The 22,193-nt window shown below is 51.5% G+C and overlaps 2 protein-coding genes across 2 annotated transcripts in view; one reads left to right on the top strand and one right to left on the bottom strand.

The window, feature by feature from the left end:
• Nucleotides 1-5,912, top strand: part of TOR3A (torsin family 3 member A) — an 11,704-nt gene extending 5,792 nt beyond the window's left edge. Inside the window, exons 3-8 of the mRNA XM_026039841.1 lie at nt 9-42; nt 664-777; nt 1,473-1,738; nt 1,823-1,998; nt 3,694-3,818; nt 4,280-5,912. Of these exons, the coding sequence (XP_025895626.1) occupies nt 9-42; nt 664-777; nt 1,473-1,738; nt 1,823-1,998; nt 3,694-3,818; nt 4,280-4,530 (966 nt within the window). The 3' untranslated portion in view covers nt 4,531-5,912. The remainder of the gene's footprint in view (nt 1-8; nt 43-663; nt 778-1,472; nt 1,739-1,822; nt 1,999-3,693; nt 3,819-4,279) is intronic.
• A 2,420-nt stretch (nt 5,913-8,332) lies between these two features.
• The window catches only part of ABL2 (ABL proto-oncogene 2, non-receptor tyrosine kinase), an 18,240-nt gene continuing 4,379 nt past the window's right edge, over nt 8,333-22,193 (bottom strand). Inside the window, exons 2-12 of the mRNA XM_026039840.1 lie at nt 20,088-20,285; nt 19,036-19,331; nt 18,148-18,420; nt 17,234-17,318; nt 15,355-15,532; nt 14,487-14,671; nt 14,029-14,181; nt 13,006-13,095; nt 11,648-11,821; nt 10,257-10,490; nt 8,333-9,941 (exon numbers count right to left, since the gene is read on the bottom strand). Coding sequence (XP_025895625.1) covers nt 8,788-9,941; nt 10,257-10,490; nt 11,648-11,821; nt 13,006-13,095; nt 14,029-14,181; nt 14,487-14,671; nt 15,355-15,532; nt 17,234-17,318; nt 18,148-18,420; nt 19,036-19,331; nt 20,088-20,285 — 3,020 coding nt within the window. The 3' untranslated portion in view covers nt 8,333-8,787. The remainder of the gene's footprint in view (nt 9,942-10,256; nt 10,491-11,647; nt 11,822-13,005; nt 13,096-14,028; nt 14,182-14,486; nt 14,672-15,354; nt 15,533-17,233; nt 17,319-18,147; nt 18,421-19,035; nt 19,332-20,087; nt 20,286-22,193) is intronic.

Below are 22,193 nucleotides of genomic sequence, written 5' to 3'. Positions count from 1 at the left end.
GCTGCGAGGAGCCGCGCCGCGAGGAGCGCGGCCCCCGCGCCGGTGAGAACCCGAGAGCCCGCCGCGCTGCCCGCCCTGCCCGCCGCGCGCAGTGCGGGGCAGTGTGCGGGACAGCGCGGGGCGGTGTGGGACAGTGTGTGGGACGGCGCCGGGCGGTGTGGGACAGTGTGGGACAGCGCGTGGGACAGCACGGGGCGGTGTGGGACAGTGTGGGACAGCGTGGGGCAGCGCGCGGGACAGCGCGGGGTGGTGTGGGGCAGTGCGGGGCAGTGTGGGACAGTGTGGGACAGCGTGCAGGACAGCGCCAGGTGGTGTGGGACAGTGTGGGACAGCGCGGGGCAGTGTGGGACAGCGTGCAGGACAGCGCCAGGTGGTGTGGGGCAGTGCGGGGCAGTGTGGGACAGTGTGGGACAGCGCGCGGGACAGCGCCAGGCGGTGTGGGACAGTGTGGGACAGCGTGGGGCAGCGCGCGGGACAGCGCGGGGTGGTGTGGGGCAGTGCGGGGTGGTGTGGGACAGTGTGGGGCAGCACATGGGGCATCACGCGCTCCCCCAGCTGCGACAGGCGGCAGGGACCGCATCAAAGCTGGGAACTACTGGGGAAGGCTGTCTCCTGTCTGGGGCCCCGGGACGCTTCCCTGTTGTGACCGAGGCCCTTCCCCAGGCTGGAGCTTGCCCCTGGTGGGCCAGGACTTCCTGGAGATCCTCTCTGCCTGGTACTGCAGCTTCGGCAGCTGCGGCGCGACGGGGGACTGCAGGGTGCTCAACAACGTCACGGGTAGGTCCTTGGGACCCCTAGCCGTGCCTTTCAGTGGTGCACTTGGAATGATCCCTGCTTTGCCTAAACACAATTAAAACCAAGCGATGTAGGCGAAGGACGGTCCCCAGCTGGGTGCTGAGCAGGCAAGGAGGGCTGAGGAGCTGAGCCCAGTCCAGTCTCAGAGCAGTGTTAGTTCTGACACTGCATCTCTTACCACACAGCCTATCTATCTGCTCTGCTTTTCCCCAAGGCCCGTCCTGGTCCATCCTGCGGTTCCCAGGTGCATGCAGCAAGATCCAGCCTGGGCCAGGACCAAGTTGCAGGCCAGGCAGCTACACTGGGGCTATCACGCTAAGCCCATGACCAGTGTCATTGCATTTCACTGGCACTGAGACGTGAGACGAGTGCTCTCTTCACAGTCATCAAGTATTTCCTCCAGTTTCCAAAGGAAAAAGGGAGTCAGTGGAAGAGTTGTGCCATTCTGCAGTCAGCGGCACACAGGGGAGAGTGCAGGTTTCTCCCTCACTGCACTCAAACTTCTTCAAGTCCTGCCTGTCTTGCTAACCCTGCAGCTCTAACGCCAGCTCTGGCGCCCTGGCCCCACCAGCAGGGTTAGGTGGGCCCAGCTCCATGGCTCATCTTCTCCTCTTGCTCTCACCTGAAGCAGTAGCAGCTGGAAATGGGGTGTTGAGGCTGCGCTCCTGTTCCTGCAGGCCTTGAATCGGAGCTCAACGGGCAGCTCCATGGGCAGCACTTGGCTGGAGAAGTTGTTTTGCGGGCGGTGCGAGGGTTTCTGCAGAAGCCACAGCCGGAGAAGGCGCTGGTGCTGTCCTTCCACGGCTGGTCTGGCACGGGCAAGAACTTTGTGGCCCGCATGGTGGCCAGTCACCTGTACCGGGACGGGCTGAGGAGCGAGTGCGTCAGGACGTTCATCTCGCTCTTCCACTTCCCCCATGCCCAGTACGTGGACTCATACAAGGTGAGCGCCCTCGGCACAGGGCTGCTCGGGTTGGTCTGGGCTTGGCGCCTCTCGGAGATCCCTACTCCTCCTGCTGCTCTGCAGGTTCAGCTGGAGAAGCAAATCAGCGAGACCACACAGCTCTGCCAGCAGTCCCTGTTCATCTTTGACGAAGCAGAGAAACTTCACTTTGGCCTTCTGGATGCCATCAAGCCCTTCATGGCTCACCGTGACAACAAGGACCAAGCAGGCAATCGGAGATCCATCTTCCTCTTCCTCAGGTGACTTCTGGTGCCCCAAGCATATGGGCAGGAACAAAAATGATGGTGTTTTGTCCCTAGGGCTTGTGAGGAGCTCGGGTTTGGAGGGGGCCTATCGGGTCGGTTGTGCTCATTGATGCTGGCCACCCTGCCTGGGTACAGGTCAAATACTGGCGGAGCTGGGGTCCAGCTTAGCAGAGACACCTGATCTGCTGCAGGGCTTCTGTGATGAGGCCCCAGCAAGAGTTGCAGCCCAGTGGCTGCGCGGAGCACCCTGCCCGTCCGAGCAGGGGAGCCCTGCACTTCGGGGAGCCAAGCGGGCGCTGTGGACCCTGCTGCGATGTTCTTGTCTTGCACAGCACTGCTGCGCTGGGCAGCAGCGGAGAGGGGCAGCTCTCAGCTGCCTGCCCACATCCAAGGTGCCAAGGCCAAGGTGCCTTAGTCACTTGCGCTGCAAGGGCCGACCCCAGCATCGCCTCTTCATGAGGTTTAGTGAGTGCAGGTTTGGTCCTTTCCTAAGAAAGGACTTGACATCTCCACGCCGTAACACTGTCCCCAACTCAGGCCTAGGTAGAGCAGCACGTGGAGAAGCGTGACACCCCAAAACCAGGGAGCGAGGCAAAGGAACGCCAAGGAAAGAAGCATCTTGAGCACCTCCGTTGCATCTGATGCATGGCCTTCCATCTGGTTCTGGCAGGCAGCTGGTGGCAGGACGGTTGTGGAGCCTCGTTCTGTTTCCTCTCCACCTAAGCGGCAATTCCTACTGGCTCCCCCGGTGCAGACTCGTGCTCTGGCCTCCTGGCAGACTGCCCGTGTATCTCCTGGCGTTTGCAGAACGGACCAGCTTCCAGTCCTGCCCACGCACACCCCGTGTTGCCGGGAAAGGAGGAAATCCTGCCTGGTTGTGCTCCCGTCCCGCTCAGGCGGCCACGCGAGCGGCCCGCGTGCCCTGGCAGGCCTTGCAGGCAGGTGTCGCAGCCCTGGCTGCCAAGGGAGCAGGTTGTCTTGACCTGCAGCAGCAGGGAGGGGCCTCGGGGCCCTTCCATAACCTGCTGTGGCAGCCCGACCCAAAGCTGCCCCAGGAGGGCCGGCTGCCCATGCGGGCCTGGGCAGTACCGATGGGCCGGGCCTGGCTGCGTCTCCTTGGCCAAAGGGGCTGCTTCTCCTGCAGTGATGGAGCGTGCAGGGACAGCAGCTGGGGATGAGGAGGCAGCCTGGCACCCTGTGCCCCTGCCGCGGGTTCCCTGCTGTCCCACGGGCAGGACGCGCTTTGCCAGGCGTTGGGCTGCTGCCCGAAGAGCTGCCAGGGCTCTGCTGCTAGTGGGGTGCTGCCGTCCGCGCAGCCCTCTGCCCTGAGAGCCCGGCTTAGAGTTTGGTGGGATGCCAAGTGTCACCTGCAGAGTCAGCTGCATCCCAGCCAGGATGGGAGACGCCGGCAGTGGGTCACTCTGCTGGCTCCTGCTGCCACCCTGGGCAGGAAGCAGCTCCCCCAGGCTCCGTGCTGGCAAGGTGGAAAGCTCTTGTTCCATAAATGTGTACAGAGGGGAGCTCACTGAGAAGCGAGTTCCTCTGTATGGGAAAGCCGTGGGTGCTGACCCTACACTAAATCCCCCACTGCTAATAGGATTGCTGAGCCTGCTTGTAGAGGGAGCTGCTGGCAGCCCCGAGCAGTTTGTTGCTGGGGTTGAGGTTGAGCAACATACCTTGTTTCTGCAGCAGCATCGGTGGTAACGCCATCAACGAGGTGGCCCTGGACTTCCGGCGAGCCAGGCGGCCGAGGGAGGAGATCCCCATGGAGCTTCTGGAGCAGCGGCTGCGGCGGGAGCTGCTGCAGCCTGCAGGTAATGGAGCCGGGCTGCTGCGCCTTGTGCCACAAAGGAGGGTGCTCCAGGCAACGGGCATCTCCTCCACAGCCCAGGGCTGCTTTTCGGCTCCCAGCTGTGCCAAGGGGCAGCCAATGTCTCAGGGAGGTGCTGAGATTCCTCGCAGCATAGCTGTGGTCAGATGAAGTGCTGGACAACTTTTGTAAGTGGGTGTCTTTCTCCCACCACGTAGGCCTGGATGAATTGCCCAAGAGCCACTTTGGAGACAGAGATGTTGCCTTTGCAGGGGGTGCCAGATCCCAGCTGAAAATGGGGACCCCCCCCGCCCCCAGCGATGCCACCTGGCCTCCCTACCAAGCTGGGTGCCTCCGAGCGCGCAGCCTCTGCTGAGGCCAGGCTGAGCCTTGCGAAGCTCTGCAGCACAGGCAGCGATGAGCAGGGCTGCTCTGACCTTCGTGCTGCGCTGTGTTTTCCCACAGATGGCGGTTACGCCCGCAGCCACTTCCTCGAGGAGAACCTCATCGACTTCTTCGTGCCGTTCCTGCCCCTGGAGCGCCGCCACGTGAGGCTGTGCGCCAGAGACGCCTTCCTGGCGCGCGCGCTGCCCTACACGGAGGCAGCCCTTGACGAGGTGGCCAAGATGATGGTGTTCGTCCCCAAAGAGGAGAAACTTTTCTCAGCACAGGGCTGCAAATCTGTATCTCAGCGCATCAATTACTTCCTTCCCTGAACATCTGGTGGGACTTTGCCGGGGAGGAAGGTAGCTGTGCCCCTCGGAGCTGCCCTCTGCCCACACACTCAGGCTGCACGTGGGCAGGGACGGAAACTTCCCTTGTTACTGGGAGGGCTGTTGCGGGATCTTACTGAGGGGGACATGGAATAGCTTGTGCTTGATTGTCACCCAGTCGAGTCGGTGTTTTGGAGTCCCACCTTTTAGCAGGTAAAGGCCTGAGCAGTGCTGCATGATGCTGCGCTGCAGGCAGGTCCAAGGCCCCGCGCTGCTGCTGTATCCTGAGGGCCCCGGACAGACTGGCGCTCCGTCTGGTGGAATCTGCCCCCTGCTCTCTTGGTGCCTTCGCGAGCCCCCGTGCTGCACCCGCTGGCCACGCTCCTGCTGTTCTCCTGCTTCCACAAGGTTGTCTCGTGTCCAGGGACACGTGTGACAGGTTTGTGCTCTTCACAAGGAGGCCCCTGCACAAAGAAAATGACTTTTTTATTATCTTCTCTGCAGATGCCAGATCCTTAGGCTCTTGCTTGGAGTGTCCCTGCTCTCCTTTTTGTTTTTGGAGCCTTCCGTTGTATGGAAGCCACTATGGGAATAAGCAGAACATATAGTGGGTGCTGAGATTAAAGTGACCTTTCTGAGTGTGAATTGCTGCTTGCCTTGCTGCAAGGATTGATTTAGCGAGAGACAAAAGCCCCTCTCAAGGCCAGAGGGCAGTGGAGTTGGTCAGTGGTTTGAAGAACAGGTTGCAGCTGAGTTCTGGTTTTCAGTTTTCTGAGATTGAATACGGGTGGGTTTTTTGTTTGTTTTGTTTTGTTTTTTTTTAAGTGCATTGCATGCTATGGCTTTGGCAGGTATCAGCATTGCTACACAGTGGGGCTGTTTGCTGTCTGGGTACTTGCCAAATGATAACTAGGTTACAGCAGGGCCAAAAATTTCAACAGCATTACAGGAATTGCTTTGTGACCCCCGGGTCAAAACTCGCTTCCAACAGAGCCAGGCCAAGGAAGATCAGATGAAACAGCACATGCCAAGGACAGCGTTTAGTCACCCGGGCGCTCAACGTGCGTCTGGACCTTGGATCCATTTTAAGCTTTGAGCTGCTCCGTGGTGCCAGGGGCGGGCACAAGCACCAGGAAAAGATTGACCAGCCGCTCTCAGTCCTGCTGCAGAGTCGTGTTTCCCTCCCGGCTCCGTCATCTCATGAGGCCTCGCAGTCCAAGGCAGCAGATGGGCTGGCTGCTTCCTTCTCTTGACGCGGTTATTTCAGCCTCGCTGATTGAAGGCTGGACCTGAAGGTTCGTGCCAGCCTGCGCCTTGTGAGGCTCCTCTGAACTGTAGCTTATGGACCATCATCTAACCAAAAGCCTCAATGCTGCCAAAACCTTGAGAAAGACAGGGGGGTCACGTGTGGGTGAGCTGTGGTGCAGCCAGCTTGCAGAGAAAATTCACCAGGGACCAGCTGAGATCTTTTAGGATGTCGAGCAGTTCCTGCTATTACTGGTTAAAACGCGGGTGTCCCTGATCACAAGGCGGCTGTCACGCTGGTGGTGCAGGAGCCTGCGCTGGGCTGCGTCACCCCACGGTGCCTGTTTGATGCCGGGTTACACGGCGGCAGCACCGGGAACCACCTCCCACCACCCCTGCCTGGCAGCAGGAAGGTCAGGCTTAAAGGCAGGAATAAAGATGGCTGCTGCTCTTTGCAAACTGGCACAATTATCTCCCGTATTAACAGGTTAATAAGTCTTCTTGTGTTGTCAAGGCCAAATAGCAAACGTCAGCTTGGTAGTGAGTAAGCTCAAATGTATTTAAAAAAAAAAAAAAAAAAAAAAAAAAAAAGCAGCAGCCTATATTCTAGTTTATTTGCCAATAAAATATTGCAACCTTTATTTAAAACAAAATGCAAATTGGCAAAACTTCGTGGAACGACAGGCAAAGAGGCCCTTCCAAGGGCCTTATTTACATCAAGTTTAACACTGTTCGCAGTTCACAGTCAGACAATAGTGAGAGAATTAAATTAGAAAAACAACCGAAATATATTACAATAACAATTTAAAACAAAAAACAGTTGACAACACTGCTAGAGTGATTGGTGATTAACGCGTTTCAATTTAATGCCTTCCTGCCCTCCATGCGCTCACTACTGCTGCAAAGCACGTGCCGAGCTGGGCAGCCGCCACGAGGTGCTGAGCGGTGGAAGCAGGAGGCTTCTGAGCATGCTGGGCTGCTGCCCTTCCGTTTGTCATCTCCCGGAGAGTGGTGGGGTGAGTGTTTTAAGCGATAAAGCCCAGCCGGTTGTGTGGTAGAAGACCATCGTGGTTGGTGAGCGTGGCCGGCGCGAGGGTGACGGGAGCGCGGCGGCTCCTCGGGCCGGCACCGCTGCTCCCTGCGCCTCCCTCCCAGCTGCTTATCGCAAAACTCCCAACCCAGCCCAGTGCTGCCAGGTGTAAGGAAGGCCTCCATTCAACGAAGGTGCTGCCAGCCAAGGGCCGAGTGCAGCAGGTTGCGACCCGGAGCCGGAGGGAGGTGCCCCCAGCCCCCTCGCTTTACAAACATTTTTTTTTAACGCGGACAATCAGCTCGATTCCACGTCCCTGCCTGCTCTTCCAGCTGGAGCTGCCCTGAATGACTGGCACCCAGGGGGGAAAAAAGGCTTCTTTCATGCTACTTACAAGAATTGCAGTAATGTCTATGAAAGGCTCAAGTGTTTCTGATTAGGGCACCTTTCCCTTGGGAATCACCCCAGTCCTGGACCCTCACTGCCCGGCTGAGGAGCGGCAGCACACAGGGAAACCCTGGATCTGTGACACTGCAGCAGCCTCTGCAACCCCTCTGATGTCTACAAGGCAACACGAAGCAGCTGCCCAAGACTCTTCCCTCTGCACATCCCCTTTCCAAAGGCGGAGGGCTCGGTGAGCAGGGATGCGTGCCTGCAATAGAGAGGGCTAAGGGAGGTAAGGTTAAACCACGAAAGCTCTCGGCACAGTCTAGGAGATACCAGTCTGGAGCGTGACCAGATTCCCAGCGCAGCCTCTTCCCCATTCCCCACTGCACTCAGGGATGCTTTTCGGCCCATCTCACCGGGCTGCCTGGGGGCTTCCAGCCACTTGTGCACACCAGGACCCCCTGCACACCATATGCAGGCAAAAGCAGCACAGTAATGCTTTGAAAACAGGTTTAAAATGCACTTTAGTCAAAACCAAAAAGGATTTAAGGTGCAAAGCAAGGCTCCATCGTGGCCAGCAGTGTGTGCAGGAGCGTGTCTGCATCTGGAGGTGGCTACTAGGCCTGTTTTCTCCCCTGCTCAGCTCGAGCGAGGGCTGCTGAGGGGGCTGTGCGCAGGTCCTGCCTTTCTGCGGCCAACGGGGCCACCTTCCGCCGGCAACTGCCTTGGCTGCAGGGCCCTGCTCAGCGGCCGCAGGAACCGTCCCCTCGGCGTGCGGCAGGATGGCAACCCCCAGGAAGCCACCAGGCTGCAGGGTTTTTGGAGCCGCTGCTTTTCCAGCGGCCACAGCAGCGCTCAGGTGCAGCCACACGTGCTGGCGGCTCGGCCTCACCTATGGCCTCAGGGTAACGAAGCAGAACGGGGCAGTCAACCAGGCAACAAGTTAGAAACAAGCTACAGCTTAAAAAAAAAAAAAAAAAAAAGAAAAAAAAACCCAGAAAACCACCCCCCCTCCTCCCCACCCTGCAGTAACGACAACACTGGCGAGCTGTGCAAGAACCCCAAACTACTCACAAATGACCATCAATTAGCACCCGTGCTCGACCACTAGAAATGGGTTTCAAGTGAGTGAAGGCTGCGTGCTGGGGAGGGGAGGATCCAGTGCTGAGCCTGCCCGGCATCCCTGATGCTTCATGTGCCATGGAAAGGAGGCCGTGTGACGGGTGAAGCGGACGGGAGGGAGAAGGGACGATTTCCACACATTAGCTCATTTTGCAGTTCTCCTTACGGCAGCACCAGCCAAGCAGGAGCCACTGGGCTCACACCTCCGCCTGCAGCAGCTCTGAGCACCGTCAGTGCATCAGCCCTTTCCCCAACCCAGCTTTGGCTGCTGTCCTTTACAGCTCCAATCTACCCCCTTCCTCCCCATTTTTGAGATGAACCTGTAAACGTGAGGAGAACTCAGTGATCTGAGGTACTTCACATACTCAAGTATCAGTCTTTCCTTTTGAAAGCATCAGTACAGAAAAAGACCCCCCCCACACACACACACACACCAACACACCCATGTGTGTTTCTCTTACCCAGATTGACAGTAGCTACCTTTGCACCACATCGCTGATTTCTTGGACACAAGACAATAAGTTATTAAGGACAGGGTTTGCCCCAGGGCCGCTAGCAGCTGCCGAGGACACCTGCAGCTCCTGCAGGCTCAGTTCCAGCTTGCTCACGGCTTCGCGGAAGGCAAATTTGTTGCGTGTCTGCGGGATGCAGTCCACGTAGCCTGAGCAGTAATCCAGCAGCTGGTGCCCCGTGTCCACCAGCTGGCTGTTTGGCGTCGGCTCGGCGATGGCGCTCGAGAGCAGCTCCGCGCACTCCAGCAGCGCCTCCTTGCTGATCTTGTCCACTGGGATCTTCTCAGCGGCCTGCCTGGTCTTTCTCAGCGCTGCGCGGGCGCCGGCCGAGCCGTTGGCCATTTTCCCCGGGGAGGTGGAAGACGATGACAGAGGCACTTGAGGCAGAGGCAGCGCCGGCCTCCCACACTTGCCAGCAGCGGCTGCTGCCGCCGCCAGCGCCGCTGCCTTCTTGCTCCCCTCGCCCGAGTCCTGGTCGTGCTGCGCTGCCGCCCCGGCACCCGGCTCGTCCGCTGCATCCGAGCCGGAGGCCGGCTGCTGCAGGAGCCGCGCCACCGGCGGCGGAGGGGGAGCACACTTTGGTTTTACCCGTCTGGGCCGGTCCCTGTCGCCGCAAGAAGTGACCTGATGCTCAGATAAGAGCTTAAACTTATTACCCTGAGAGTCTGTGCCAATGAGCTGCACATCTGCTGGACTGTGTTTTAGCGTGGGCGAGATCAGAACTGGCACTTTGTGGTTGTGAGTGGTTGGAAGTATTGCTACAGCCTTTCCTGGAGACGACCAGCCTGGCCTCTCACCATCCTCAAGGGGCCCCTGCCGTGGGCCAGAGTTTTTCTCTTTGCTCTTAGGAGCTGCCGCCAGCCCCGGCCCCTCCTTCTCCTCCAAGGCAGAGGCCGTTCGGAAAGGCAGAGCTGTGGCGCCCCGTGGCAAGAGTTTTGCTTTTGGTCTCTCTCTGGTCAAAGCAGGGCCTTCTTCAAACCGTTTGGAAAGCAGGTCACTGGCCCTCCCTGTGCTCTCATCTGGCTGAGAGGAGGTGGACACTGTCCGTTCCAGCTGGATTTTTGACCTCTGGGAATTTCTGGGAAGGGTCATTGCCATCCTATCCTGCTCTGGAAGCCCTGAGGACATGGAAGATGTAGAGTTGGACCTTGGAAAAGGCTTTGAAGCTTCTTCACTGCCAGTGGGTTTTCCTGCTCGTAAACCCAGTGTCTTTTTAATCAAGCGTGGTGTAAAGAAACCTGTGATGCCCGACCACCCGCCACCAGCGCTCACGCCCCCGCCACCGCTGGCACCACTGCTGTCATCTCCATAGACGGTCCTCGGCACAAGGCTCCCACCAAAGCACTTTGGCGGCGCCAGGCTGGCGTCCTGCTGTGTGGCAGCAAAAGAGAACCCGTCCATGTGCTGCAAGGAAGCAACAGAGGAAAAGTTACCCGTTAGCTCATATTTCTTGTGGGGCTGGTTCTCCATCTCCCGGAAGGAGCTGCTGCGCTTCGGCGGCGTGGGCGCATTCCTCTTCTTCATGAAGGAGCTGAAGAAGCCGCCCTTCCTGTCCCTGGTGAACGTGGTCTCCTTGGCATCCTCCAGCAGGCTGCTGGGCGACTTGTCCCTCTGCTTGCGCGGCAGAGCAGGGGACCCGCCTGGCGGCTGGGCGCTTCTCATAAAGCCTACGCAGAAGAAACAAAGGCAAAGCTGAAAGTCATTCTGTTCCCACCTTCCCGTCCTGCAGCGGCCCGGGCTACTCAGCTGTCCCAGCTGTGCCGAGCTGCACTGAGAGAGGAAGACAGCATTTCTGGTTTTGTGTAGATGTGCCTCTGATTTTTTTTCCTGTTTCTGCATACATAACCTGCCTATTGCCTGAGATTTAGGAGAGAGTTCAAGGAAAAGTGAAGTATTCTTTTCTTCCAGTTATTTTCTTACTTCCCACAGCTTTTTCCTCCTTCCCTAAATACTGCCATTATAAAAGAAAATCTCCTGTATTTCGTAAGTTTTAGATTTGAAGCTGTCTTGTTTAAAAAGTAACAAAGCCAAATTTAAAGAGAAAAAAAATACAGCAGGATTTATTGAAAGTACAACCAACAGGCCTGCGGTGTTTTCTGGCTGCTGGTAAACGTCCATGCAGCTGTAGTGGCAACAAGACTGAATACCTCAATGTCTGCATTAAAAGCACCAGTCCGTCACAGAAAGGAGTGCCTAGGCCAGGTGGGACTAACTTGGTTACTAACTTAAGTAAACCTGAACAATCACCTCACCAGAGCCACAAAACCGTTTCACGTTCCAGGATTTTGTTTCTTTGCTCTACAACCTGAGAGCAAAATGGAGAGGTCTGAACAGCGTCTGCTGAGGCATGGTCCCACCTCAGTTGTGAAGGGAAGTTCTCCTGCATCCTCAGCAATGAAAAGTGGCACCTGGACTGTGACCAACAACTCCCACTCTCTTCTGCACCCTTCTACATTGCTGAAGAAAAAGCCCCCCTGCTTTCTGTCACATCAGCTCCCCGAGAAAGCAAAACTTCCATCGGTCTGACCGCTCCACTTCACTACGTCAAGAGTGAACACAGCCGGGGAGATTTCTAGCCTTGCCTGTCCTGCTGGAGTAACACAGTAAGTGTTGCGTTTGGGTACAAACCCAGAAAAGCTACTGTACTGAACTGCACCGTTGCCGAAATGTTAAGCCAAGAAGCCCTCCTGCCAGCACAGTCTGCTGCAGACCTCCAGTCAGGAGACGTTCTGTTTTCGCCTATTTCTCTGGCACTTTCCAACAGCAGCAAACCCTTCGTGAAGGCTTGGTGTCATTGCCACTGTCCTAGTGGCAATGCCCATACCTGGTGCTGAGCTGGAGGCCAAGTGCTCCACAGAGTCCTGTGTTCCTTCAATATTCTCCTTGTTCTCTGCTTGTTTCTTCAGTGTTCTAGTCTTGGAGGGAAGCATGGGCAACCGGGGCAAGTAAGGAACTATGGATGAGGAGGAGGCTGTTCTTCCAAGCTCCTCTGCAACCTCTGTAGGAAAAAAAAGACAGAGGGAATAGTTGGAAGAGAGACCAGCAGAAGAAGGAAAAAAAGAAATCTAAGTCTCTTTAGCACAGACCCAGACTAGGAAGAACAAGGCACGTGACCGAGAAAGCAAGTTATCTATAAATGCAGTTTTTGCTCGAGATCTGAGGTGTTTACAGTAAGATGCCTCTTCTTATGTTTTCAGATTAACTCATTTCTATTTTCACAAATTCAGCACAAAAGATGCAGTTAAGGTCTGTACAAGAGAAGGTCTGTGCTGGGGCAAGGGCTGCTCATAGGCTAGAGCTAAAGCTCTAGAAAGCCATTGCTTCTGTTTCTAATCACGATGCTGCACGCAGAGGTTGCTGGAATTCCTCAAAGTTGTGTTCCTTCTGGATCTGAATCTAAGTTCCTTCACTTCAGCCAAAGCACTGGCTCTCCCTATGGGAAGGGAGGACAGCTCACTTTCTTCCCAACACAAATACAAGGTAAGTGATTAAAAACAACGAAAACAAATCTGACCACCCCAGTCTGGCATTTCTAGGGGCCAACTGAAGGGCCAATTCTACAACCGCCCTGGTAGAATTCACTCATCTGATGTGTGGGGGTCTTCTTTTCCCCCTGTAGGAGGGAAGTGACTGGATGGCTCTCCCCGTTTCCTGTCTAGTTTCACCCTTCTCACCACTATTTATCTCCTCATTGACTATGCTTGGGAGTTCACTTGCAGAGACTTGCTCCTAGAAGTAGTGAAGTAGCAGCTCCAGAGAATAAGGAGTGAAGACTTTTTCCTAAAGGAAAACCGGCAGAATAGTATTTCATCATGCAATTTCTGCAGTCCAATACGGAGTATGATGTATCTTTTCCTCTCTGTCTCTCTCTCAGCACCACTCACTACTCTGTATGCTCAGTCTGGATAGAAAGGGATGATATTCTCTAGCTCTGCTCCTTTGCAAGTTGGTGCTCAAAAGAATTGCTACCATGTTCCCTGCACTAGAATATTTCTAAAGTGTATTCACTATTTGTGCAACTCATGAGATCATACATTTACAAATAGAGGGTTAACAACATTAAGGGATGAAGCTTTCATCACACGGCTAGCAGAGGAGCCTTGCAAGCCTGTCTGTAAAGCTCCACATGGAGCTGAAACTGTTTTACTTATGTTGCACAAGTAAGGCAAAAGTGGAACCCACCCTCAGAGATGCTCGAGTCGTGGAACATGGTCTCAAAGGCCTGGTGGGTCTCAGCAAAGGAAGGTCTGTCTGGTGGATTCCACTTCCAACCTGCAGCATAGGAAAGCAAGAAAAGGCCTCTTTGAAGCAGGGTAGAGGCAGATTTTGTGTTTTGTTCAACAAGGCAGAACCTAAGCTCTCTGACCTGCACACAGCCTGCGATCTGCTACCATGTGGGCTTTAGATTCATCAAGTACCAATTCATAGCAGCAATCACCCTTACTTATCCTAAAAGAAAAAGTCTTGAGAGCAAAAGAACCAGTTTCAGAAAGCCCAGTCTCTCCTATCCACACAGGCTTTTCTGATCTCCCTTTTCCTTGTCCAGGCAAAGGAGAATTCCACCTCCTTTCCACCTCCACCTCCCGGGCGATCTGCCGTGACCTGGTGGATGAGTTCACACTGGTGGGGGGCAAAGCAGCCAGCACCATTCCACTCAAGTGCTCTGAATACTGAAATCCACACAGAGTCTCCCAAAAGAAAAATATGGGCTCGTGCACCCAACAGGGGAAGGAGGAAGGGAGCACGATGTTGTGGCATGGCTTGGTAACCTATGGAATGATGACAGTGATAGCTTTTGGTCTTTCAATGGTAGATTTTTCAGTTTGTCAAATAGCATTAGGGAGCTTTGCATAGCCATTGCCAAGCCATGTCTTGTAGGAATCATTTTATACTAGTTTCACAACTGCTGCCCTCCTGTACAGCAGCTGTGTTCAGGGAGAAATGAATTTTCCTTGATTTCGTGATTCTGTAGTGACAGTCCCGTTCACTAAACACTAGTACCACTTGCCACTTCTTGGAGGTGAATTCCTACTCCATAAGACTGGTCTTGTTTTGCATCAGTAACCAGGTATCTCTTTGGTAATGTGAACATTTCTACACTAGCTAACAAACTGGCACACAAAAAGCAAAGGACTGTTGGAGAGAATTACAGATTTCTCCCACTTATCCTGGGCATCGTCCCCCAAACTGGAAGAAAATACTTACATGCCCTCATCAGTTCGTAAACCTTCGGAGGGCACCCCTCAGGTTGTTCCATCCGATAGCCCTTCTCCAGCAGATCATACACCTGAGAAAGGTCAATGCCTGGGTACGGTGACATCCCATAGGTGGCAATTTCCCATAAGAGCACCCCAAAGGCTGCACAAGGAGGAAAAAAGATCCTGGTCATAAGGATTCTGCTTATCTCTTCTGCTGCTTGTTCAAATTGTGGCTTTCACTGCAGCTTGAGGCAGTGTCTCTTTCTTGCAGATGTTTTAGGCCAGTCTTCATAGAGACATTATGTGCCAAAAATGCTACTGAACCTCCGTTCAATGTTATAGCCTAGCATTTGAACTTCTCCTTACCCATGTGTTTCTGCCCAGGCCAGAAAGYAACTTCCTCCCCAGGCTGTCAGATTAAAACAAAACATCATGGAACAGAATAGCAGAGTAGGGTTTTCTTACCCCACACGTCTGATTTGATCGAAAAGGTGTTATAGGCCAGGCTCTCTGGAGCTGTCCACTTGATTGGGAACTTGGCTCCAGCATGAGCTGTGTAGGTATCTCCAGTCATAAGTCGGCTTAAGCCAAAGTCAGCCACCTTCACCACATGATTTTCTCCAACTAAGCAATTTCGGGCTGCCAGGTCCCTATATTAAAAAAATAATAATAAAATAAAATAAAAAATACTGTTTTACTGGAGCAAGAGCACATTTATGTCATAAGAGTATTGTAGTTGAGTAGTCTGTTCCTCTCTCTTCTGAAGGACTCCTCAGTACAGCAGGTAAAGGCAATATGAGCACTGCTCTAAAAAGGGTCAAGTACTGAGCAGAGTTAATTCCCATGAGCAGTAAGATGCGGGTTCACACTTCAAATTCTACTGAATTTGCAGTATGATAGCTGTTATGATAAGAGGTTTACATTTCCTAGGAACAGGATGGGCTCAGCAGCTTCTCACACACCGGTAACAGTTTTATGGCACCATTTTATCTGATCGGATTAAAACAGGACATTTTGGTTGTCAGTGCTTTGCCCTGAAGGGGGACATCAGAACKGTCAGCACCGACTAACTCTCAGAGCTGTCAGGTGAAAGACTGTAAGTTTTATATGAAAGTCTGAGGGAGAAGGCACTGCAAGGCTGTGCCAAAGACCTAAATGGCAACAAATTATAAAGCTACCAAAATCTCCCTTAATGATGGTAMGATGTAGTGTCAACACCAAAACAGACAACAGATGTGAAGGTGAATTTTGGAAGAAAACTTTCCAGAACGAAAAAGGAATTCCATCCCTCACTACGGCCAGAGACTGCCCCAGCCCAGTGGGATTTACCCACCTGTGAATGAAGTTTTTCTTCTCTAGATATTCCATAGCTGAGGAGATCTGCGTGGCCATGTAAAGCAGCACAACAGCACTCACTTCCTCCCGGTTGCACTCTCGCAGGTAGTCTAGCAGGTTCCCATAGGGCATGTACTCCGTCACGATGTAAAAGGGTGGCTCCAGGGTACACACACCTAGAGGTGAGAAGGAAGCAGCACATGAGCAAAGCTCCCTTTTCCTTACCTCACCAATATTCCTGATTGACTACCAGTTTGTTCTACTTTGTACCAGCTAGAAGTTTTGTGAAAAACTGAAAACTTTCCTCTACAAGACCTGGATTAATGCAGGTTAGCCTGATATGCAGGGTTTCTATCCCTCTATCTATCGTTCCACTTTGTCCCTGTCCACATGGATGGAGAGAAACACATTTATCAGATCACTCCTCTTTGTATATACTGTGCATAAAGCAGCCAATCTGCTCGTGGGAGAGTTACAGAATGAACCAGGAGGTATTCTGAACAGCTCTGATCTGTTTTTTCCCTCCCCTCTCTCTACTTCAAGCTAAAGTGAGGCCAACTGGAAGGAGGTACCTGTCAATTGGCCAGATTTCCAGATTGGAATGTCACTCCGGAGTAGCAGGAAGCACTCCCTTGTGTGCTGGCTGTCAAATGATCAGTGCTGTGGGGCCTGCTCACACACTCCTCAGGTGACTACCTGCTACAGTCATTGCAGTTATGTGCAAAGCATGTTTTAGAGAAGGGCAGCAACAGGACACCCATGTCAAATCTCTGTGCAACACATTTGCTTTCCCACCACAGCACTGCTGAGTGTCTGCTACATCCAGGAAACAAAACAAAACAAYACCATGCATCAGAGGGGCAAAATTCATCTGAGCAGAAAATCTTTAAGTCTCTGCTCCTGATACCAGACAGGGTTGAGAAGACATCTGTGCCCATTTTTTAACCGGGTACAGAGTAGCAGAGATTATCAAAATCCTTCACATCCTTCACATTTCTCCTTTCTTCCTAGGCTTGGCTTGACAGTGCTGCTCCTGAAAGCAGCAGAAGCCCAGATGCAACTAAACACTAGTAAACATTCAGGCTATCTGCTTAAGAATCTTTGTACATGTAAAACAGTCCACAGAGCTGTTAATTCAAGAATGACCACCATATCATGCCCTTCCAGTGAGATAAACAGAGTACAGTCAAGCTGTAAAGCCTACAGATTTCTTCTATCGATCCAAGTTTGATCTGACCTGCATCTCYAATGCCTTGGTCTCATGTACTTATCTGGTAACACACAGTAGTCCCTTCTCATAGCAGCAATAATCCTGGTGTCTTCTACTTAGTTATGGACGGCTTGCTCTACTCAGTGCTGCTTTTTCTATAAACATCTCTGAACTTTCTACAAACACCTCTGCTAAATGAGGAAAGGTAGTAGCTGCATTTTTCACTACACATTTTTCATTACTTTGAATGCTCTTATGTTTTTGATCTGTGCTATCGATACAATGACCGAAAACAATTTTGGAAGGCTCCTTTAACTAAGCAAAAAAAGGAATCAGACTCTTAATTGATAACTGATCTCAGAAACTTAGCTAAAACGAAGCTTGAGGGGTATTAACTAACAGGAGGCTGACATGCAAACTTGCACATGATGCATGGGCAGGTCTCAACAGCAAACTTGTTTATTAAGTTGCTGTTCGATGTTTTGTTTAAAATTAGTGTATCTTCGCTCCAACACTACATGAAGAGTTGTCAAAAGCATCACCCCAACCTGACCTGATTTTAAAAAAAGTTATACAAATATAGAATATCTGCCACTGCTTTTCAAGAGATTTCATTTTGATAGAAAGCGAGTACTAACAAAAAGATCAAGCTAACCCAATAACTAACCCAATAACTGCACCAGGTTTGGGTGTTTGATTTCCTTCATTACAGCAGCTTCTTTCAAGAACTCTTCCACCTCCATGGTGTCTTCCTAGATAAACAGAGAGACAAAAGACTACAAAATTTATCTTTATGAGAAAGGTCTGTTGAACACCACATATTCTAGGTGAGTATAAATGACAGTATCGTCATCTCCATTTTGCTCTTTTGGCCTTTACCAAAGCAAAAAAGGAAGACAACACACATGAAAATCTGGCTGGCCAGCCTGCAGCATTGCTGAGTGACAGATATACAGCACCCAGTAGCTGCAATGCTTTCTTATKTGGTAGCCACTGGGACTACCAAAGTAGTGTGGCTGGTAGGGGAAAATTCTCAGTTACTGACTTATTTCCACTGGCCAGCCATAAAAATTAAGTTTCAAAGTTCCCTTAGGTAGGAGATACATRGAATTGCAGCTATTCAATGGCTTTGGTAAGAATTATAAATGGAGAAGCTGAACTTTTGCAGGAGCACAGAAAAGCTTGTAAATAATGTTTCCAATACTCTTGCTTTCTTAGAAACCTGAACATTGCTTGTGAGGGAAAAGAAACACACTCAGTTACTATTTCTACTGATCAGGCTTGGATATGCAGCTCCTGCAGGAGCTTGCAGAGCCAGAAAAAGCATCAAAAATGTTTCCAGGCCCTATGCACAGTGTCAAGTTCAATACACGAGCTTTKTTCTACATACTACTCTCAAGAATGCATTAATACAGATAAAATACAGATTTCCACTACAGATCCAGTACAGATACTGGATTTAATACAGATTAATACAGATCAGGCATTTGTATCATTAGACARACAGAATTGAGAATGCATCACCATTCCTGAATATGAATGACAGCAGAGTAACAGGTACATAGCAACTTGGAAACCTACCTTTAGTGTTTTCACAGCAACCGTGAGATTGTATTTTTTCCAGACGCCAACATAGACTTCCCCATACTGCCCTCCCCCCAGTTTRTGCTTCATGGTGATATCAGTTCGCTCCATCTCCCACTTGTCGTGGATTGGGGACACGCCATAGACCGTGGGCTTATTGCACTTGGGTGCTGGGTAATGCAGAGTTGTCACCAGGCCATCTGCTACTGTGGAGTGATGATGCACCAGCTCTGCCAGGGTGCTGAACCGGCTTTCTGCTGTCACATATACCTGTTGAGAAAGAACCAGGAGTCTGTCTTAAAAACAGCGGCTGGAAGCTTTCACTAACACTGGAAGACGATTAAAAAAAAAAAAAAAAAAAGGATGGGAAATATACTTTAAAGTAGTAGTTGTTCACAGTATGGGCACATGAATATGTGAGATTTTTACCAGCAGGTGGCAGACGGAAATGGAGGAGGGCTATCCCGGAGCAGCAGTGCTGTCTGCTGCCCTATCCTCTCCAGAAGCAGAAACTGGGATTCTTGTAGCCAAGGGCTAAGTCCAGTCTCTGCATTCCTTAACCCAACATACTGTTATGTGATTGATCAAGGCTAAAAATGTGGATTTACCAAAACTGTGCTTATTCCAACTGGAGCAGGGGAAATTTATCACTGCATCAAAGAACTGCATTGCTCCCCAGCTATGTCCTCAGCCACGATGAATACAAATGGTGCTCTATGAGTTAAGAAATACAGCAGAGAGAGAGATGTCCCCTTCCTTTATTATCAAGCCAGCAAGCCAATTTTCTCTTACACACATCCCTCCCTACCTAACGAGGTCTGCAGCTTCAGAACCCGCACGGCCTCTTAGCTGGYGTCCTGACTCCCTCTGCGCGCAGAACCTTACCTTTCCATCCGAGGTGGTGTTGATCCTGTAGTGGTAAACACGTCCTTCGTACCTGAGCGAGATGGAAAGCTGCCCCGGGCTGCTCTCGCTTTCACGGACCAGGAAGCTGCCGTTGATGAGGCTGCTCAGCAGGTACTCGGCCGCACTGCGCGACACTGGCCCGTGATACCACGAGTGCTTCTCCAGGCTGTTCACCGGGGTGATGTAGTTGCTTGGTACCCAGCCCTGCCCGTTCTTTGAACGTACCTCGCTCCATTCACCATTCTGGTTATAACCCAGGACTCGCAACTTCTCACCTACGACCAGAAGGGGAAAAAAAGTAAAATGATCTGTTGGGTCTCATTAAGAGAGATGCTCAAAATCAGCACCCTAAGCCTACGCTGGTAGCTAAACAATAATAATCTATAGGGAAATCATAATGCAGTGTTCTATTTAAAAGAAATTAAAAGTAAAGTTTCAGATAGATAACAGAACAATTTAAGATACTGTTCCCTATTTTACTGCAGCTTGGATGATCAATTCAAAAGCTTTCTGTGGTTCAGATTTTTAGACCAGAGAGACTTTTTTATTTGGAGAGCTGAGGAATATCTTTGTCTTGAAGCCTTAAATGGCATTTGATGTAAAACAGCTGTATAACAGTGTGTGTTCTCATATACACAGTGAATAAACAGAGACAGAAAAAACGCCTGCAGGCAGTTGTTARAATTCTTGATCTTGCTCCACGTGAAGGAGCGATGAGTTCTGCCATCAGCAGTAATGTAAAGGTTGTTCTSTCCCGCTCCCCAGGGCAGGGATTTGGAGAGCTTAGGACAACAACAGGAGYTGGGCAGACTGTTGAGCAGTATCATACAAAGCCCCCGCTGCAACAGGAGAACTGCCCGGCAGGTGTCCCTCTGACACAAGCGACACGGCGGTGCATTCACCATCAGCAATTTCACACACAATCTCCAGCTCCATTCAGTCCTGTTCTTCCCAGCAGAATGACTGGAGAAGGATTCAGCTTCCTGTTTTGGGCAGCTGCATTTGCAACCTGCTTGCCTCTCTGCACTCACCTTTGGTGATGCTGAGTGTGTTGTCACCGCTTGCTACAAAATCATAAAGTGCAACAAAGAGATTGGGATCGCTCTCAGCAGCTCCAAGCAGGTTCTCCTTGGAGCTCCACCTGATGGCTTCGTTCAGTGCCTGGGGCTCAACATCACAACCGTAGGGGCGGTGCAGGGCCTCTGGAGAAAGAACAGATGGGGAAATTACTTTGTGCACAGTTGTAAAGGAATCAAAACCCAGAGCAGAGCAAAGCTCCTGCTTCACAGTTTGCCCCTCACAGAAAGGGATCGCCTCCTCTGGACATGTTGACCACTGGAGCAGCGGTTTTCAATCCTGATTTTACTGACTCTTGAGGAATTTTCAATCCTGATTTTACTGACTCTTGAGGAATTCAGGGTTATTTCTAAAAGAAGAATGGAAAAGATGACTGATTTTTCTACATTTTTTCAAATGGCAAGATCATCATTAGCTTTCTAATCCATAAAGAGGTGTTCCAGGAACACGCAGCAGAACAAAACTTGGTATTAAGACAAGTGAAAAGGAGACTATATCGCATAATAGATGTGGGCTGGTCAATGCAGGGGCAAATAAAAGACAGTGTAGGAATACAAATATTTCCTTTGACGGCAAACTGACATGTTCCTACCTCTCTGGGCATTCCCAAATCCTCTGGGTGAATTCAGAGAACAGATTCAACAAAATGCACCCGAGAATAGGCTCAATGAAATGTACTCAACATGAAAAGTTGCCTGTGTGAGGTTTGAGGGTTTCTGTGATTTTTAAATTGCTCTGGCACACTTATGAGAGGCAAGAAGTCRGCGGGATGGAGAACTGGGATGTCAGGGAGACACAGAACTGGAAGAAGCCAAGGCCAAGCAGCAGGCAAACACACGCCAAACCCGTGTCATAGTCCAAGCTCAAGCCTAGAAAACCAGAACACAGGGACTCCCCCAGCATCCACCTTTTAACAATTTGCCTTTATTACACGTACACACAGAAGCACACGGTTCAGGTTTGTACTATTTTGTTTTTAAGCATGCAGCTAAGCAGTGTTTCTGGTAATAACTTCAAGTTACACTGCCTGTATAATCTGCTCATCTTGCAGGTACTAATAGCTTAACTCCCCTAACCCCTGCCAAATACCACCCTACCTTGGCAGGCCTCTCCAAGCAAGAACAGAAGCATATGGACACTAAGGTACCTACATTTCACTTCTGCTATTTCAGTGGCTGCAGACACAATATTAGCACACACTTCCTGTTCCTAACTATTAGTTTTACAACATACCAAGAGAAAGCATAAGCAAGCATAACATCCATGAATTAAATAATATTTTCTTCACTCTCCTACAGCGCCCTGAAGCAAAATCGCTCAGCGAGCCTGCCGTGGAGCAAATCCAACTTGAAGGGATTTTCTCCCATTCTTTTTCATGCRAGAACTGAGCATCCAGGCCTTGTTGAGCTGCCAGAGAGCACTGCTGAGCACCAGGCTCCACGGGCCGGCAGCGGCACAGCCGGCGCACGCTCCCAACACATTACCAAAATGAGTCTAAAGAAGCTAGTGAGGATGTTTAACCACCCAGCTGCACCATCTACCTAAAAATCAAATACTCTTAAGACCTTATGTCTCATTGACTTCCTCCTTTCTCCTTTTTAGAGTAGCTCAGACACCGGGATAACTGCAAGATCTGCCCACTATCTATTAAGCTGGGGATTTACCAGGGCATAAAAATGCCGCCAGGGCATAACAGTCAACGCTGTTCAACATGGTTTGGAAGCTGGACAGTCCCATTTGTATGGAAGAATAAGTTAAATACTGTAACTGGCCTCATTAAGGAAACATTCACATAGGTGAAGCGTTTAACAAATGCAGCCCCACCGCAGGACTGTGTGTAAGTTCAGTTCACACCGTGAAGGAAGCGAGGTGGAAAGGTCTGTTTCGAATCAGCTCCTTTCAAAGCCTCACCACAAACTGCATTTTAGTCCCCTCCTTCCTTCCCTGTGCGACGGAAAGCCTGCATCCCAGCGGGCTGTGCCAGCAGCACGGGATCAAGCCAGGAACCGGCGCTTCACGCGCCTCCTTTCATTCCTTTATTCCCACAAAACAACGTGCTA

The sequence above is a fragment of the Nothoprocta perdicaria genome, unplaced genomic scaffold (assembly GCF_003342845.1).
Source record: "Nothoprocta perdicaria isolate Ctin4 unplaced genomic scaffold, notPer1 scaffold_243, whole genome shotgun sequence".
In the NCBI taxonomy this organism is placed as follows: Eukaryota; Metazoa; Chordata; class Aves; order Tinamiformes; family Tinamidae; genus Nothoprocta; species Nothoprocta perdicaria.
Note: the sequence above shows the minus strand (reverse complement) of the source record. Positions and strands in the feature narration are given on the sequence as shown.